This window comes from Scomber japonicus, chromosome 18 (assembly GCF_027409825.1).
Source record: "Scomber japonicus isolate fScoJap1 chromosome 18, fScoJap1.pri, whole genome shotgun sequence".
Taxonomy (NCBI): Eukaryota; Metazoa; Chordata; class Actinopteri; order Scombriformes; family Scombridae; genus Scomber; species Scomber japonicus.
The window spans coordinates 13110027-13128468 of NC_070595.1; the positions used below are offsets into that span (position 1 = coordinate 13110027).

Consider the following 18442-nt stretch of genomic DNA (forward strand, 5'->3'; position numbering starts at 1 on the left):
ACCTCTACAGCTGTTATATTAACATTCAACCTATTTTGAGTTTTTTACTTTTTACTTTCACTTTTTCTACTTTTTTCTACTTGTTTCTGACTTATCAATGAGAAAACTGCAGCTATGATTAAAATTCAGTAAGTAAAACTGATTAGGTATAAATTAAATCTACATTAAACTAAACATGTTTGTTCTTTAAAGCTAAACTGTTTTTATTATTTTGTCCATATTTCAAGTTGTAAAGTTTAACTTAAAAAATTGAAACGTATCCAAGTAAATACAAATATGTTAAATGTAAATCCTACAATATTTATCCTGTTTTATTATTTATATAATTATGCTGTCTATTAAATACATAATTACATATATTACGCAAGTCAGAGATGTTTCTGGTGACCCTTCTGAGCCCAGGATTAATAAATAAAAAAATAAGTATTTGATGATAAGCTTAAAAAGTTGAAGGAAAAAAAATGTGACAACTTATCAGTGTGTCATTTTTCAGTTTGAATCAAGACAAAACAAATTGGCAAGGTGATGTTCACATTTCTTAATTTTTACTCAGCTTCTTTCCTTTTCCACATGTCATCATATTTGCTGGAAATCTAAAAGCTACTGGTTGTAGTAAGAACACAAAGCGTTAATGCTAGGCTAAGACAAAAACAACAAATTAATATATTTAATAAAATCACATCTGAATTGCAGTTAATTTAGGGGAGTCCCTCTGTTTTGCATCACTTCATTATTCATTATTGCACTGTGATCCGTTGCTTCCAGAGGTCCTCATATCTCTTCACAAAGAAGATGCATAAAAGTCTGCATGTGAAAGTCATCATGTAGTTGCATATTAATTATCAAGAGTGCAAAAAAGTGTTGGACTGTTGAGTGTTTTTGCTGGAGTCAGTTTTATGAACAGAATATATTTACATGTCTATTACTACAGTAATAAATGTGTTACTGGATGTATGAAAAACGGAGTGTGAGACAATTTTAAGTAGTCACGGTTCATCAAAAATCACTTTGGTCACCAAGCAACCGTTTCAGTCATAAGCAATTATCTCAGACACCAAACCACCATCTCTGAAAGAAACAATTGTGTTTGTCTAGGAGTATGTACACCTTCCTCAGTGTCACTATACAAGTGCTAGCAGCACCAGCTCTGATGATTCCAGTGGTCTCTCTACCACAGCATCAGTATTTCATGGGGCCATGGTCATTTGAGCTTTATTGGTCACTCTAGGGGGGGGTTTCATCTTGGTCTCTGCTCTTTGGTTCCAATGTGACACTCTGAAACTCATGAGGCGTCGGCAGGTGGGGCGCCAGGTTCACTGACTCCCTCCTCCAGGATTTCTCTGACTTGTTCAAGATTCTCAGCCTGCCGAATCAACTCCAACTTCACCTGAAGGGGGGAGAGAGAGGTGAGTCAAATAATGTATGTCTATTGATTTTAATCCTTGTGGATGAGTTTTAATTATTAGGGACTGACGTTTCTGAAAGTCATTTTCTCAATTTCTACCATCCTCCACTTCTTACCTGCAGCGACTGGGAGAGCTGCACAAAGTCCCTCTGAACAGTCTGGCTGGTGTCAACCTGGGAGCGCAGGCTGATCACTTGGCTGCGCAGCTCCAGACACTGCTGCTGCAGGGCCGCCTGACAGCCAGAGAGAAGAGTTAACATTAATGCCCCTGTGTTTGTCAGACCCCTAATGGTAATGGTAATATCAAGAAATATATACTGTAGCATACATGCTGTTTAAACTATTCAGAGTAGAGATTAATAGGATTCTAAACATCAAGTCTCATTTCAGCCTACCACCAATAGTCATAAGTGTTCAGTTTTCTCATTATAATAATCAGAATTCATATTTCTGCCCTGCCAGAAATATGAATATGAATCTGCCCTCACCACACACAGGATTTTCCACCAGTACAAATAATAAAAAAACTGGATTTACTTTATCATTAGTGAGCGTCTTGTTGTTGGTCTGTACATGAGAGAGTGCCACCCGCAGGGCTTCAAGTTCAGTGCGGCAGGCCAGCAGCTCAGCCTGCAGCTGGTCCTTTTGTGCCTGGATCCTCTCGGTCTCTGTCTTTAGACTGGAAAGCTGCACTGTAGAAACAATCACAAAGCTCCATTAATATTAATGTTATTCTCTATTAAGCCAATTTATTATGTTGTTGTCATTATTATCAACATATAAAGTCTGAAGGCATTTCATGTATTAGCAAGTCTGATAGATATTTCTTAATGGTGAACTAAAAACTTTCTCCCTTGTTCCAATGCTGAATGCTCATTAGATGTCATGTATATGAACGATTGCCTGGCTAGGTGCAATGCCAATTATCTAAAGGGGATTTAAGTAATTGGCATTGCTAAATACTCAAATCCCCTTGAGTGATTATGCCATCTGAGAGGCATCTGTACTGCATAGTTGTGACACTGATGAGGGCTAAAAATATTCTTTCTTCCGGTCTTCTGTAAATTAAGTGACTTTAATTAATTACAATTCATTTCAAGTTTGGTTTAATTTTCCCAGTTTTGAGGATCAATTTGATCAGTAACAATAAGTGGGTGCTGAACAAAAGGGATATGAAAGTTAACAGTAAAATCTATTGAAATAAAAATGTAAACTTATTGACTTATAAACCAGCCAATGGCTTACCAGATGAATTAGTTTGATTTGCTTACTCACCTTCTAAAACTTCTGATGACCACAGTGACAAGTAACGAGCAGGCAGGAAGAGAGGAAATGAATAATTAAAATTGTGTCACAGTGAAGACAGTATTCAAGAAAACTCTTGATAATAATAAAAGATATAAAGCACAGACCATACTCCTCTGCCCGGCTGTCCAGCTGCTCCCTCAGGTTGACTATCTCAATACGAAGGCGCTCCTCACAGTGCGCCCCCTGCAGGTTAAGGCCCAACAGTGAACACACACCGATATCTCCTTTACAGCTGTGTAGCTGAAGCTGTGCTGGTTTCTGAAGTTCATTGACTTTTCATTTACCAATCAGAAAAGCACAAGCACAAACACTATCTGACTGCCTGTACTGCAGGACAAATTAAAAGAAACCAAAACTAGAACTTTACTGAGGGGATTTCTCCTCTACACTATCAAAAGCACCAGACTGGTTTCTGTTCCCTTTCCATTTACAATGTCATTCTTCCTAAAATACTGGATGTGACTCAATGTGAAAATACTTGACAAAGTATGCTACAATCCCTGTTTATGTGACTAGTTATTTAATTGATTCAATGTGGTGGATAAACTGTAAACGTAATCGTACCTGCAGTGTTGCTGGGAATGATGAGCTGGACTCTGGTCCCTCATCCTCGACCTCCTCTCCTTTCAGTCTGGACAGCTCACTGCACATCTTCCTCTGGGAGAGGGACAGCTCGGCCTGGACTCACAAAAAAGCCATTGCACAAACGCAGGTTTGAACATGTAGGCTAATTTAAATAACACTTGACACGGTCATGTACGCTCTGCAGGATCGACATCATTATCACTCACCAGCCGACCCTGGACCGCGTTCTGTGATAGGCTAAAAGATTTCTGTAAATCCTGGAGCAGGGCCTCTGAAGTCTGGACCTGAGACTGGAGCATTGACACCTGAACACACACACACACACACACAAACACACACAAATCAATTATACAAGTCTACACATCAGATCCAGTGTGCATGTGTGTGTGTGTGTGTGTTTAACTGGCTCACAGGTTGTATACTCATATTCAGAGGAGTGTCGCCCACCTGTTTGTGTGTGTGGTTGGTCTGTGTATCCAGTTCTTTCTCCAGCTCCTCCTTCTCAGCCTGCAGTCGACTCAACTCCCCACGGAGCTCTGACACCTGACCAACAAACCCAGCTTCATTTTCTATTGTTGTCCCTAACACAGTAAGTCTATCTTTAAATCTAATTCCTGCAAGTGTAAAAATCTAACGCAAGTATAAAAACAAACCTTTGGGACAAATATTACAGTTTAAAATCCAAACCTGAGCATTAAGTGCATCCCAGTCGCTGTGCGTGACCAGCCGATGTCCAGCGGGCGGCAGGTAGATAGCTTCAGGCACCAAAGTTCCCGTGGAGACCAGCGAGTCGGTATCATCCTGAGCATGGGGTTTTCTGGGCAGAGAGGGAGTGTCTAAGGAGAAGGAGGACAACGAGGCCGAGTCGCAGTTCCGCAACGAAAAATACCCCTCTGTCGTAAGTGCCGCCCCTTCTCCCTCTGCTGCTGCCTCGAGCTCCGCCGGTTGGCTGTGCATCCTGTCCGTCAGTGCCGTAGCCTCGGCATGAGACAGGCTGTTAGTGATGGAGGGCGGCGATTCATTACTGGCAGCTTCTGCTTCCATCCTGCCTTTTCTTCCACTGATCTAACAGGTGGAGAGAAACAAAAAGGGTGGGATTGAGTACAAAACACTTGCAAACTAATTTGAGAAATGACACAAAGTGACACACTGACCAGGCTCTGTCCGCTGGCTCTCCTCCACTCCACTGGCTGAGACTGCAGAACAGCGATCCTGGCCTCATACTGCGCTGCGGTCTCTAAAACACAAGAGGAGAATGAAATAATCTAAACTTTGTATTAAATATTAAGCAGAAAACCAACTGAACGTTTTGGCCTCAATTTGAAACCACATAAAAACCAAAAGCGAGTCATATATCTGTTTAAATCTCTCTGTAAAACAATTTTTGTCAAACTCTGTTGTTTTTTAATGTGCTATAAATAAACTTGATTCATTTGACTCTAGTTCCCTTTACTCATTTCACTTCTTTTTTTTTTTTCTTTTTTTTTTAATCACCATCACTGTGATAAGTTATCAGCAGTTTCCAGTCACAGTTAGTATACTTCTGTGCTTACAGCAAGCAAGTTCAGGTACAATAATGCTTTTTTCCCCTCTTCCAAAAATGAATAACATGTTTTAACTAAGAGTTGAAATGCATATTCTAGTCCTTGTTAGCCCAGATCTGCTTGAGGTTTTTCCTTGCTGCTGTCACAAAGTGCTTGCTTGTTGGGAAATGTTGTGTCTCTGTAGAATAAAGACTAGGACCTGCTCTATGTGAAAAGTGCCTTGAGATGACTTCTATTGTGATTTGGCACAATATAAATAAAATTGAATTGTTTAGAGTCAAAATAAAAGTCAAAGCCTGTCTGATGTTCTGGAGAGGCTCTTAAGTTGATGAAATAAAACAAAGCTGTCAAAAGTTGCTTTTTATTGTATTTGTTGCAAACTGAAAAGTTCTCTTTTCTTAAAAACTTTCGATTATCCTTGTAAGTATACAAAGTGTGCAGAAGAATATTTTCTCTATGAAGTTGTTTGTGTTTGTTCAACAAAGAGATGTCAATCTTTGACTCACAACATCAGTTTTGTATTTTCCTTGAAGACGTTCTCAATAATGCTCAAACAACTTTTTGTTACACTGTCAGTTACGGCTGTTATTATGTGAAATGATCATACCATGTTCACACAAAGACTGTCACAAACACACCTTTAATAGACACTTACAGTCAGACATAGACACACACTGACCTCTGAGAGCCTCTTGCAGAGACTGAATCTCTTGATCACATTGTTTTTGCAGCTCTGCCAGTTCCTCCTGTTTGCTCAGCTCACAGATAGTCGCCACACCCTGCCAGTGTTCGGCCTGAGCTCGGCACTCGGCTAGTTGGGCCTGAAGGCTCGTCTCTATGAAATGACAAACAAACCCTTCACTATGTTGCTTTGAGAGGTTCTGCTTCAATAGCACAAACATGGGAAACAATGAGATGAAGACTCGGAAATACTAACAATAAGAGAACATTTTATCTAACACCTTTTATCTATATGTTGAGAAATTTCAAGATATGAAACACATTTACAGCATCTTCCTTGTTGCTCTCATAGTGAAACTGCCTGACAGTTGCATAAATACTATACACAAGTCTCCTAACCATGTAATAGTTAGTTTTTACACCGATTGACCCGTTTCTTACAGTTTATGTGTCTATGACAGGACACATAAGCAATTTAGTACACTGGAGATCATTGAATCCATAAATGATTCACATGAGTAATGTGGTGAAGACTGGAGACCCATAACAACCCAGATTGGAAAGCCTTTATCCAAGCTGGGTTCCTTTTCCTCCTCATAATCCTGATCAACTGACGATCAAATTCATTATTGATCCAGCCATTAATCATTTTTTCCATTCACTAACATCAGTAAATTGAGAAAAATGCCACATTAGAGAAGCTGGACCCTGGGAATGGTTGTCACATTTCCTTAATAAGCTACTTGAATGATTTATCGATTATTAAAAAGGACAAGCTCACATCTTTTCCAAGACTGTCTTTTAAAAAACAATGGTCAGGTGTCCATATGAACATCCAAACAGTTTCGGAGTGAAGTTTATCTGAAGGTCTAATGAAGCTTCAGGGGGGCAAGTTCATCAGATCAGCTATACATCTTCTTAATTACCATTACCTTTTAGTACAAGATTTTCTTTCTTGGTGTTTTTCCAGTAAGACTAAGTAGGAATTTGGTACTTAATAAAAAAGTCCTTCGCTTTGAAAATGACCAACTGGTTTCATCAAACCCAGACTGTTAATACCTCATATTAGCTTTAGATAAACCTTGTAGTGTGTCTTTACACAGAATGAGGAATGTGGCTTTTTGTCCCTGATCAGTTACATTGTAATCAATCAAGAAATTGATGGCCAGTGTGAACAGGAGGGATGGGGATGATACTGTAAGAAAACAACTGTGTCAAAGTACAGATGACCACCTGGTGGTTGTTTTAAGGCAGACCTGAAAAATAGTACTTCAGAGTTGCTGTCATTATTCTGTACAGTTAAGTTTTATTGGTGTAAGAAGTACTTGGATCATTTATTAAAGTGAAAGTACCAATTACTGTCCAAAGGCTCTCCGGATAAAGTCGAGAGATGATTAATTGGAAAGAAGAAACACTAAGTTCCGATTATTTGAGTAAATGTACTCAGTTACTTTCCACCACTAGCTAAAGGACTTAAAAGTGCTACAATTGGTTACTACTAAGTGTAATTTAGTTAAAGGTCATGTGTAGTTATGCTAACTAGCTGCTCTGTTAATATGACACACTTTAATAATGTATATGCTAGGATAACAGCTGTTCAACCAAGTTCAACAGAGGTATCAAGTTATGCTAATATCTGCATTTCTGAGTGAAATGACAGCTGAACTGGATTTAAACTCATATTGGTTAGGACCACTGAACCACACTCGGTGGATTATAAAGGTCCCCGGACCCCAGTTTGGACACAAATATAGTGTTAGCTTGCAGCTAGCTACGCCCGTTCGTTTCTATGGCTGGAGATGCTAACTGCTAACACAGAGGCCGATGATTGGCCACCTGAATCACAATCAACAGGTTTCACTGAAGACGAGCAACAAGTTAGACTGAAGTTAGTGTTTGCTGGAATTCAACGTGTATAGGAGTCAGTGTCACCTCACATACAATCCCATTACATCCCATTACATGACACGAAGCAGATGAATGTTTAACGCTGTGGTTTTTATTACCTGACTCTTCATTCCTGGAGCTCATCTTCTCGTCAAACTGCTCCATCACCGGCGGCAGGGGGTCTGACGAGGAATAAACCCAAAAATACGACTACAAAAAGTGCGACAAACCTACAGAAGTCATCTTGAAACGAACACCAGAGCTTTTGGTGTCAACTTCAGGAAACAACTTTCCCCGGTTTAAGCCTGCGGAAACACGTCAACCTCCTTCCTGTTCACAGATGCCTTTCCCTCCCTCATGGAGTTTAGTTTCACTGCTTCTCTGTTTGTTCAGAAAAGGACACACATCTATTTTTTTTTTTTCATGGTTGTTTTTTTGTTGTTGTAAGTGTTGCATCCAAATATCTTCTGTGAAGAGGTCATGTCCAGTGATTGGTGATATCTGGAGGTCACTAAACTTAAACTACACTAAAAAGACATATTTTATATTGCAATATTTCTTCATTTCTTTTTTCTTTCTTTTTGTTTGTTATAAGATGTTTGTTATAAGACAATTAGTGAAATAAATTGTGAAATATATACTTTTTTTCTTCTTCCTATTGTTCTCTCATGACCTACAACATGTAAGTTTTCCATTTGATGTCATAAATTAAGAAAATAATAAACTCTAATGATAATGAAATGTTTTAAATGATCCTTAGGGTATCATAATGAGAGTCATTTTAAGGTGTCAAAGACATTTTCCCCCTAAATAAGGATACCCTCTGGTGGATGAATGCTGCTACTGGGGAGGTTTTTATGTTCATTTTAACAGTATTGAGTAACTCAGATGAGACATTTATTGCTCCCTGCCCAAAAAAATACTTCATATCACTTCTGCTTTTTTCAGATCGCCTGTGTTTCATCTATTGTTTTCTTTACCAATTGACATTAAGATTGAAAAGGATGTTAGAAATGGTGTTACTGTGTCATGCTGAATTGTGCTGCAGACTTGCTCTGTCATGGCTTCATCTGCAACCTAACATAAACTTCTGTTTGCATTTACAGTTGTGCTTTCACAGTGCAAAGGACAAAATGAGCTTTGTTGGTCTGTTATCAGCTTTAACACGGTATTGGCCCCCGTGTCCTGCAGTATAACGTCCTCTATGTGGTAAGTAGGTTACATTTCATGCACCTCATGGGAAAGGTCATGTAATCATAAAGTCTCATGTGTATGATAGACATGAAAGTAAAGAGATCAGTAAAATTGAGAGGGGCTTGATCATACCGTACATATTATGCTTAATAATCCCTCTGAGTAAAATAGCAAGGCTCTATTCTTAGTGACTAATAAACTAATTGTTTTAAATTGTGAAATAATTAACAGAGGTATTTAAAACCAAGCCTAATATTAAACCTGAAACTAGGAAACTGTATTTTATCAGCAGCAGCTTGGGAGTGTCAGTCTTTCTGCACCTGCTTCCTTTACTTGACAAAGGCATATAAATATAGGATTGATAGTTTCCTGTGTTTGCTTTTCAACAAAAACTGCCTTGAACCAGAAATTACTGTGTTCTCACCCAAAGTAGCAGACACTGGAAATTGTGGCTTTCAGATTCAAATCAAGCTTACAAATCTATTATAGCTTGAATCTTAACGTCCGCATACCGTGGCCAAAAGAGTGGGTGTATTCACTGAACTGATTAGACTCAGCTTTCCAGTCCTCATCTCTCTTACATGCCCCTCATTGATTTTCATCTGCTTATCTTGAAATCTGATATTAAGGCGTGCATCCTGCCTCTGCATCATCCAGGTGTGGCAACACTACTGTGCAGCAGAGAAACATGTCTATACGTGTTATACATTTTGTGCTATACATGAAAGTTTGATTTTACTGTTCAAAAATGACACATTTCTCTGTAGTCACAATTAATACTACAGTTGCAGCAGAAGCAGCCATATTTTATATCTAATGGAAATCAAGATATGTAATATAGTCTAATATGTGGTATTTCTCCCCCTTTTGTCAAGACACCAGTCCAACAGAAGATGTTCAGGTTTATACCTGAGAAATGTTTCTCCAACTTCAGAGTCAAAGAATTTAGATGTACAAAGAAATTATCAAAAATCACTGTTCTAGAGATTTGGTAGACAAAAAAAGTAGAATCTCAATAAAAAAGCTTCATCCCTTACTAAGTTGACATTGCTTTTTATGTAAATCAGTTGTAATTAAAACACAGACACAATGTAAGAAAGAGAAATACAAAATTTTGGTCTGGTACCGTTGATGGAAATGTTGATTGCTGGCTTGCAATCTTCATTTCCTTCTATAACAGGAGTTGTGCAGATAATTGAATATTCTACATATTAACTAACAGACATTCACGGTGTGAACTGCATTTATAGCAAAACTGTAACCTCATGATACAAAGCAACCAAAGTACTGTATAAAATGCTGGTGAAAGTCTCAAAAAACATTAACTCATACAAAGTGACTCATGTAAACCAGTGCTATTTGTTGTTTAACCAAAATACAATTTCTCTGATAAAGCAATATTATAAATAGTTTGACAATTTTAAATATCTAAAGTGGTATAGGCCTGTATTAATAATGGAGTGGAGCAGAGGCACAGAGTTCATGTATTAATGTTTACAAAAAAATAAGTGATCAGTCATAAGAGCTAAGTTTGCCTTGAGGCCAAACCCTATTTCTCTGCAGGTAGTGTGTTTAACAGTTTGTAACAGAGGAAACATTATCTAATAGGTAAATTGTATTACAGTATGCACGGCACCAGAACTCTGATGGGTTTCTATGAGTGTACAAAGACAAAGCATTGGCTTTTTGAGTGACATGAAAGCTAGAGTGAAACATTGAAAAGCTGAAATTTCATTTGGTCCTATGTCACTGTGGCGATGCCGAGTCTTCAGTGTACATCTCAGTCTTTCTTCACAAGTCCATGTCATGATCGCTGACACTCTGGCGGAGGTAATCTTCATACAGCTTCTTCTACAGGGGGAGAAAACAGACAGTTAAACATACTGCAATAATGCCTTTTTACTGCCAGTTACATTTCAGTATCAGTTACACACACACTACCTTTTTGGTCTTGACCACCTCCTGAACATACTCCAGCTTCTCTTGCAGTTGCCTTTTCTGTTTGCCTGACAGGGTTGCCCGAGTCCTGCATTAAAAAGAATTAAAAAGGGAAGCACTTCAAAGTCCAAGAATTCATCATTGTTATTAACAAACTGAAGTTAGCAAAAATATGTCGTGAGCAGTGTTGCAAATCTACAGAGTCCTAATCACATTCAGCTGATTATGAGGAATCTGCTACCAGTGTCTGAATAATTAAAGCAGACACACAGACTAAAGAAGACAGACTTCCTTTTCAAAACTAAGCTAGAATCATCCACGTCATCCCACAGAGAAATGAAAGTGTCACAGCTGAGAGAGTACGGTAAAAAAAAAAAAAAAAAAATCAAAAATGAGGCAGTTAAGAAGTTGAATTAAGTAACAGGATTGAGTGTGAAATTAACATTACAATTGAATGAATTAGAGTGGTGACAGTAAGGCGTCCTTTAAGTGACAGCAGTGCCGGGTTTTTTCAAACCAAAGGCTCTGATGGCATTGACATCTTATTCTTTTACCTGAAGGAGAAGCGTGAGATGATGAGCAGGAGGAAAGAGAGGAGGACCATTCCGCCACAGCTGTAAAGCCGCTGCTCCACTGAGAGTGACTCAAACACTGTCACTAAGGGAGTCTGTGAATTACAAGAGAAGCTAGAATTAGACTCAACTGCTATGAACATACACGTTATCTCACACACACAGTCACACACCAATGAATGCAGTGAGTTCTCACCAGATAGAGCGCAAGTACGGCTCTGCCTTCTTCGCCCAAAGCCATCTCCAGTAGCTCCTTAGACAGAGTGCCCAACACCAATAAGGCCATCAGAGCCATCGGGACGCTGAAGCCCAGTAGAGTCAGGAAGCAGCTCTTACAGCGTGCCCGTCGGTTCTCAATGCTGGTCTGCCTGTAAGAGCAGAGGGATTAATCAAGATTATTCTGTGAAGGCAACAATGACTGATGCTGCTTTGTGTATCCCATTAATCTTTATGTTTGATAAAGTTATTCTCTGCACAGGATCACACTAACAGCTGGATTATTGACAAATCCTACCAAAGACTTTATGATTTCTAAATATAAACAGGGTAATAATCTCATTACGATTATGATCAGAATAAAAGGCTTCACGAAACAACAGCTACTGTTAACCTGCATGCCCCTAGTGGCAGTACAGGGGATAACAATACTTTAAACTACCAGGATCTCCTAGAAGGGTGTGGCATACGAAGAAAGTCTGTGTCATAGGCTACTCTCAGTAACTCATTTAAGACTAAAGACTAGTTGAAAGGGGATGGCTTGTCAAATTGGGGACAAAGGCAGTGTCTCCAACTGGTAAAACACAGATTTTTGGGTCAGCAGTTATAGATAGGGTTAAGGTAAGTCTCCAGGAAATTAATGTATGTCAATGTAATGTCCCCAGAATTTACCTAGGACAATGTGTGAGTAGGGGCCTGTCATAGGACACTTTTGGGGACACATTTCAGAAGAAAAAATTGGGGACAAAAGCTGTGTCCCCAGTTGAGAACTCTTTTTTTTGGGTCAGTAGTTAAGCTTAGGGTTAGGAAAGTAGTGGTGATGGTTATAGTTATGGTAAGTCTCTATGAAATGAATTTGTGTCTATGTAATGTCCCCAAAAGTGACCAAGATCTTACGTGTGTTTGAGTGTGTGTTACCTGTCATTAGTGAGCGTATCAGTGATGGCCTCGCTGATGGTCTCACAGTCCTTCTCCAGGGAGTTGAGTGTATTCTGGACTGTCTGGTTAATAGTTTTCTCAACAGTGCGACAGACCTCCTCGATCTGGTTGACACAGCGACTTGGCTAGGAACAGGAACACAAACAAAAAATTAAATGGATACCAATCAGGGAGTTTATTATTATAGGACTTTATTTGTAATGACATGCAAAAAGCACGTTAAAGGAGGGTTAGGGTCACAAGCTTAAAAAGTTGAGGATCGCCTCGTTACCGTTACCTTATTTGGATTAGGAATGTAGATGGTGGGCATGTCAAAACCACATTTGTTGAGTCCCGGCCGCTTGCAGAGCTCCTGAACAATCTGCATCATTACTCTCTGTGCCAGCCAGTCACAAAAAATAATCAAGTCAGTCAGAGGAAGACAGAGTAAGGACATCATATCCTGCTTTTTAGTATCACTGACACAATATCTTTTAATTCTGTTAGAAAGGACTGGAAGGGATGAAAGTGAGTGTCCTGTTCTCTTTCAGCTACCCACACACTTTCACATGAAGAGGGCATGTTCTATTTTGAGTTATCAGTTCTCCTAGAGGGGCCTAGGTCTAACAAAAAAAAAAAAACACTACACAGGAGATGTAAATGTAAACTCCTCCTTTAGCTTTTAGAAAAGGTGTTTTACACTGGGTGTCTGAATATTGTATTTCTGTTCAGCTGAATGTGGACATACCTGTCTGTCAGACTCTCCCCCAGCCTCGTCAGCTTTGCTCAGGTAAAAATGCAGCCGATCTCCGTGTTTCTCATTTAGGCTCTCCACAATGTTGAGAGTGCGCTTACACAGAGCCTGGCCCATTGGGTCGAAGAAAACCAGTATCAGGTCACAGACATCACCTGAGAGTGACAGTAGGAAGGACAATTATTTAACTCCTCATTTTGCACTATTCAAAGAAAACCATTTAAATTAACTCAGTTTCTCAACAGCAGTTGTCACAATGTCATAAAAACAACAGAGAAGGTCAGAAACTGGTAACCCACCCAGCCACAGGATAACCTCATCCACATCAAAGGGATACTTCATATCACCATCCACCAAGCCTGGTGAATCCACAAAAGTCACCAGGCTGAACCGTTTCTGCCGCGACGTGCAGATCTCTGTGCTCAAGTACTCTGAAACACCTAGAAATCAATGGAGGGAGATCAGAGAATTGTATTATAAAGTACCACGACAGTTGTGTATAATTTAACTATTAATGTTTGATATTCATAACCTAACATTCAAATAATTAATGATGTCGTCACAGGGCTGTTGCACTAAAAGCAAAGTTCCTGTGTAAATTGCAGCACAATAACCTGAATGAATAGCATCTCTGTTTATCTTCAGTGTTTTAATAAGATAAGAATAATGAGGGCGTTGCCACACTGATCCTGTCTGTCTCTTTGTGTGTTGCTTTTTGTTGCTGCCTCCTCAACAGTGATATAACACTGAAGGAAGTCCAAAATTGTCCAATAACAAAATATACAACAAATCTCTTGGCAGTTTAGGAATGCATCAGTGTGGCAGCCGCCTGAGGGGAAAACAGAGAGCTATTGTGATGAATCTCTTGAACAACACATGGAGGATTGTGATTCAAGCTGAAAATCTCACCTTTGAACTGTTGCAGTGGCTTGAAGTGTGGATACAGATGAAGTGTGGCATTTCCCTACAAAAAGAACAAAATCGAATCAGTCAGACATAGTTTGTCAACCAGGTGTCATGCTCTGCAGAAGTACTGAAATCAATACTGAACTTATTAAGGTTCACATAATAAGTCACTATTTTGAGGAATAACTTCTTTTTAATATATTTCTACAATTTGATTTCACCAAATGTTTAAGTTTGGTTCAGCAACATTATGTGGCCAAAGAATGAGGTCAGCTGACTACCTGAATATACTGAATGACCAGGTTATTCCGTCAATGGATTTTTTCTTCCCTGATGGCATGGGCATATTCCAAGATGACAATGCCAGGATTCAACAGGCTCAAATTGTGAAAGAGCAGTTCAGGGAGCATGACACATTATTTTCACACATGGATTGTGACTTTGCAGAAGCTTATCGAAATAATGCCACAGCTAATGCGTGCCGTAATCAAAGCTAAAGTCGGTCCAACGAAATATTAGAGTGTTTGACCTTGTTTTTTGGTGGTAACTTTTTTTTTTTGCCAGGCAGTGTATAAAAAACGATGTTGGAATGCAGAATATATTGTAAAATTACCTTTTTTTGGTAGTTTTTTTTCCCATGACCAAATACACACCCATTTCACAGTAAGCGACTAACGTAAGAGTATTTGTAAGAGGGTACTCACTGTGAGAGATTCTCTCTTGCGTCCACTCGTCACAAAGCTGAAGCCTTGCGTCTCAATCGCCACTCCAGTGCGCTGGATGTGTTCTTCAACATACCTGACAAAAAACAAAGCAGAAGCAAAAATGACGCTAGTATCAAACAACATTTTGATGCACTTATAGAGTTGGGGGAGAAAAAAAAAACAATTCAACCTATATTATGCAGCAAAATCAATAGATTTGTTCATACTTTGTGTTAGCTGGTTCAAGTATTGACAACAAGCTCTGTACTGCACTCATGCATTATTAACAGCATTTGTAAGTTAAATGTTCCTATAAATTGCAAGCAAAATTGAATGGTACAGACATAAATTATATTAGACAGACCTGTTATTTCTATATAACATGCTATTTCTGTTGTGTGCAGTTTGTATTTCCTTGCGTTTAACTGGCTAGACAGGCTTGCTCTTTCTTTAATCCTCTGAGACATACTGTTGTAAAATAAATATTACCAGTTGATGAAGGAACTTTTCCCAGCAGAGTGGTTCCCCATCAGTAATACAGTGATCTTTTTCCTGGGTGGCAGCAACTTCACACCAACAGATTCAGCCACTGTGATCAATCCTGAAAACCAGAGAACATGGTCTTAACAATCACTTACAGCCAGTAGGCAATTTGAGGAGGGATGTGGTAGGATGCCATTCCCTTTGTTGGCAAAATGATCAAAATGCATCTCCCTTGTCCAGTTGCCATCCTTCCTCTCTATCCCATAGTAGCAGAGAGAGTGCAGGGGCAGAGGAGTTGTTTAGTCGATGTTTGTCTAGTCTGCCAGACTCATTGATCCTTATCTGAGTGAGGTTTGTGCAAGTTAGAACCTATGGCCCCGGCCATGGTGCTGAAATATCAACTGTGTTAACAAATCACCTACTGCTTATAGCTATTTTCTACCTAGGGCACTGGGTTTTAAGAAAACAAAGAAGTTCATGTCAATCAAGCAAAACTGGAGTCATTATGTGGTTGCAGCAGCATCTGCAGGTCATGATGGATGTGATTAACTACACTATACCTCATTCATTTCATGGCATGTCTCAAACTATCACAAAACTCATATAGTTTATGAACTAACCTTTGTTACATTACACAAATATCAGTGAGTTGTCAACTCTCACAGTTGACAACTGAAGAAAATCAGAATTTACATTAATAAAACAGAAATATAACTATACCAGATTGTACAGTATATACATATAAAACGATACCTAAACTTACATACACTAATATATCGAATTTACAGATACAACCATACACTTACATACAACCATGCATACATTTGAAATGTCGTAAAGACAATATGAAACAAATCAAACAAAAACATAAACGATAAACCCCCAAAACTCAACTGTCCTTATAGTGTATTACAAGGTAAGGCTGACTCAACAAGTTAACTAGCTTTAATATGCATAAAGTCACTCACATCTAAACTGCTGCTTATTAGCTTAGCTAACGGTTAGCCTCCTGAACCGGGGATGCCGTTACATTAATTAGCTGGCTGGCACCTGATGAACCGCCAGTTTCCTATCTTAACTTTGTTTTTATTAAATGCGACCACCATGTCAAAGGACGGCTAGAGCAGCGAGTAAAACAGTATGACAGCCAACTCACCGCTATCGGGATCCGTGTAGAGCTGATGACAATCCCGCAAGATGCGCTCATCGCAGGACACGCCGCCAGATACTGTCTCTGCGTTGGCAGCAGCTCGGTTTTTGATTTTTCCGGACATGGTTAAACAATACTATTATCAAACTTTGAGATAGAGCCGTCAGAGCATCTACAATGAACGACACGTCCTGCTATGACTGCACAAAGCCGGTTTATCTCGTTTGAATCACCCCGGTCCGCTGACACCTAACACTGGCAGAAACGTCTCTCAGCCACGTCGCCAGCTTGTCGTGGCTTATGTCGCACAGGTTTCTGGGTAATGTAGTTTGTCCTTTGAAAAAATAGAAAAGTACCAATCAATGGGCACTCAAAAGGGAGAAAAATAAAATACGTAGCGTAATAAAAATACCTTTTTAAAAAATATATACAAATACACAACTTATAAAACTAAGAAAGTGTTGTCATGTTTGCTAAAACCCTGATGATCAGAAGCATAATGTTACTTCTTTTCTCTTGACAGATCAAGTGCTAAATGTAGTGAGCAGAGTAAAATACTTGGGTCACATCATCAGGGATGATCCATGTGATGATGAAGATGTGCAGCATCAATGTTGCAAAATGTATGCACAAGCTAATATGCTGACACACAAAAACCCTAACCCTAACCCTAACCCACACATATGTGTGTGGATGATGTAAAGACAGCTATTTTTAAGCATATTGCACTCCACTCTACACAGCCCATCTAGAGTATGGTGCAATTATAGCAAAGCAAAAAAGAAGAAGCTTCAGTTTCTAATAAAGTTTCTTCTTCTTCTTCAAGTACCATCAATACTCAGACACTAAACAGTAATATCTGGATCAAATGTCTTTTTTGTTTATTTTATTAGGGCAAGACAAGTGGTTGAGTGTATGTAACAAACATTTGGCTTAATACTAGATGCAGGTGTGTTAGTGTAGGTAGGTATGTGTGTGTCTCTGTGTAAGGACATGAAAAGGAGGGAAGGCTTAAAAGACAGAGCAGAAAAAAACTGCTGCAGTGCTGTTGGGGTTCATCTTTGGTTGGGTTCCAGGGTCGAAGAGGTGCCAGGGTGAAACCAAGATGGGTCAGGATAGCTGGGCCAGTGAGGATTTTTTATTTATGGATACAAAGTTGGATCAAATGTCTGAGGCAAATAAGAAGTGACACTAAAATTCTTAAATCTGCACCTCATTGCCTGAGTTGTCCTTATATTTGAAAATGTATAACTGCGGCACCACATTATAGCTTGTGAATAGACTATAGGTCAAGGTCAGACATAAAAACATACTCAATTCAGTAAATGATTACAGATGTATGTGGAAATATTTAGGCCTGCATCGAGGTCGTGAAAAGAGCACTCAGCATAGACACCAAAAAACTTTCCATTGTAAGACAAACACAATGAACAAATATTTGTGTGATGCAATTTAATCCAAATGGAACATATTTCAATTTCAATCCTGTTATTTGTCCATGAAAAAAACAAGTAATAAAACAACTAATTGCATTTTCATTAATTTAGTAGCACCTTTAGTAGCACCTCATAGTGTATTACACACATTTAATGATTCGTGTTTCTAGTGCAACTATGTCCACTGAGACACACAAACAGCAACTATTACACATACTGTAAGACAATGAATACAGTACACAATGATGACTTTATAGAGGTTTTATGAGGAAAGATGCACAAATTAACTTAATGCTTTGCAATTTCAAGTAAAAACAAAAACACTTCATCAGATATTTTAGTGTCACACACTTTCAAAAGAATTCAGTGCAAGTTTGGAGAGCAGATCCCTTTCTTATTCATTTTCATAATTTCCATCCGTGTTCTTGCCGCTTATCCAGGGTTGGGTCGCGGGGGCAGCAGCCTAAGCAGGGAAGCCCAGACTTCCCTCTCCCCAGCCGGAGGGTGTGTTCCAACTACAGGCGGATCACACTCCCCAGCCTCCCTGGTAAGGTCTATTTTCATAATTTAATAAACAATATTTGATCACTTACTTGTAGAGAATCTGATTGAATCTACCATAAATCCCAAGTCAAAATCCCATTTCACACTTCAAAACCTAAGGTTAGAGCCTACTGGAGTATGAATATGCATCTGTATGCGTTTTTTCAGATCATATCACAAAATGTACTCGTTAAAAGATTGAACTGTATAATTAGAGA

General features: G+C 39.0%; 2 protein-coding genes across 2 annotated transcripts; both read right to left on the reverse strand.

Annotated features, from left to right (window-relative positions):
- Positions 1-575: 575 nt before the first annotated feature.
- Positions 576-7690, reverse strand: rabep2 (rabaptin, RAB GTPase binding effector protein 2). The gene is made up of 12 exons (XM_053338592.1): positions 7530-7690; positions 5522-5677; positions 4453-4535; positions 3986-4363; positions 3746-3841; positions 3505-3603; positions 3278-3391; positions 2818-2896; positions 2681-2692; positions 1943-2097; positions 1522-1638; positions 576-1387 (listed from the first exon to the last, which is right to left on the reverse strand). Exons 1-12 carry the CDS (start codon positions 7573-7575, stop codon positions 1283-1285), a joined length of 1440 nt encoding a protein of 479 aa, XP_053194567.1. The 5' UTR covers positions 7576-7690; the 3' UTR covers positions 576-1282.
- A 1951-nt stretch (positions 7691-9641) lies between these two features.
- si:ch211-11k18.4 (uncharacterized) lies at positions 9642-16516 on the reverse strand. The gene is made up of 12 exons (XM_053338593.1): positions 16252-16516; positions 15102-15213; positions 14613-14706; positions 13912-13966; positions 13302-13442; positions 12997-13157; positions 12547-12645; positions 12249-12394; positions 11311-11482; positions 11097-11209; positions 10546-10630; positions 9642-10455 (listed from the first exon to the last, which is right to left on the reverse strand). Exons 1-12 carry the CDS (start codon positions 16367-16369, stop codon positions 10396-10398), a joined length of 1356 nt encoding a protein of 451 aa, XP_053194568.1. The 5' UTR covers positions 16370-16516; the 3' UTR covers positions 9642-10395.
- Between the last annotated feature and the right edge of the window lie 1926 nt (positions 16517-18442).

What these genes read in the sequence shown, in the direction of transcription:
- rabep2 (XM_053338592.1), bottom strand. Translation starts at nt 7,575, where the DNA reads ATGGAGCAGTTTGACGAGAAGATGAGCTCCAGGAATGAAGAGTCAG. An exon ending in ACGCGGTCCAGGGTCGGCTG is followed by an intron (nt 3,392 to 3,504) that starts GTGAGTGATAAT and finishes TTGTGAGTCCAG; the next exon opens with GCCGAGCTGTCCCTCTCCCA. An exon ending in AGCTCTCCCAGTCGCTGCAG is followed by an intron (nt 1,388 to 1,521) that starts GTAAGAAGTGGA and finishes TCCCCCCTTCAG; the next exon opens with GTGAAGTTGGAGTTGATTCG.
- si:ch211-11k18.4 (XM_053338593.1), bottom strand. Translation starts at nt 16,369, where the DNA reads ATGTCCGGAAAAATCAAAAACCGAGCTGCTGCCAACGCAGAGACAGTA. An exon ending in AAAAGTTCCTTCATCAACTG is followed by an intron (nt 14,707 to 15,101) that starts GTAATATTTATT and finishes GTTTTTTGTCAG; the next exon opens with GTATGTTGAAGAACACATCC. An exon ending in GATACGCTCACTAATGACAG is followed by an intron (nt 11,483 to 12,248) that starts GTAACACACACT and finishes CTGCTCTTACAG; the next exon opens with GCAGACCAGCATTGAGAACC.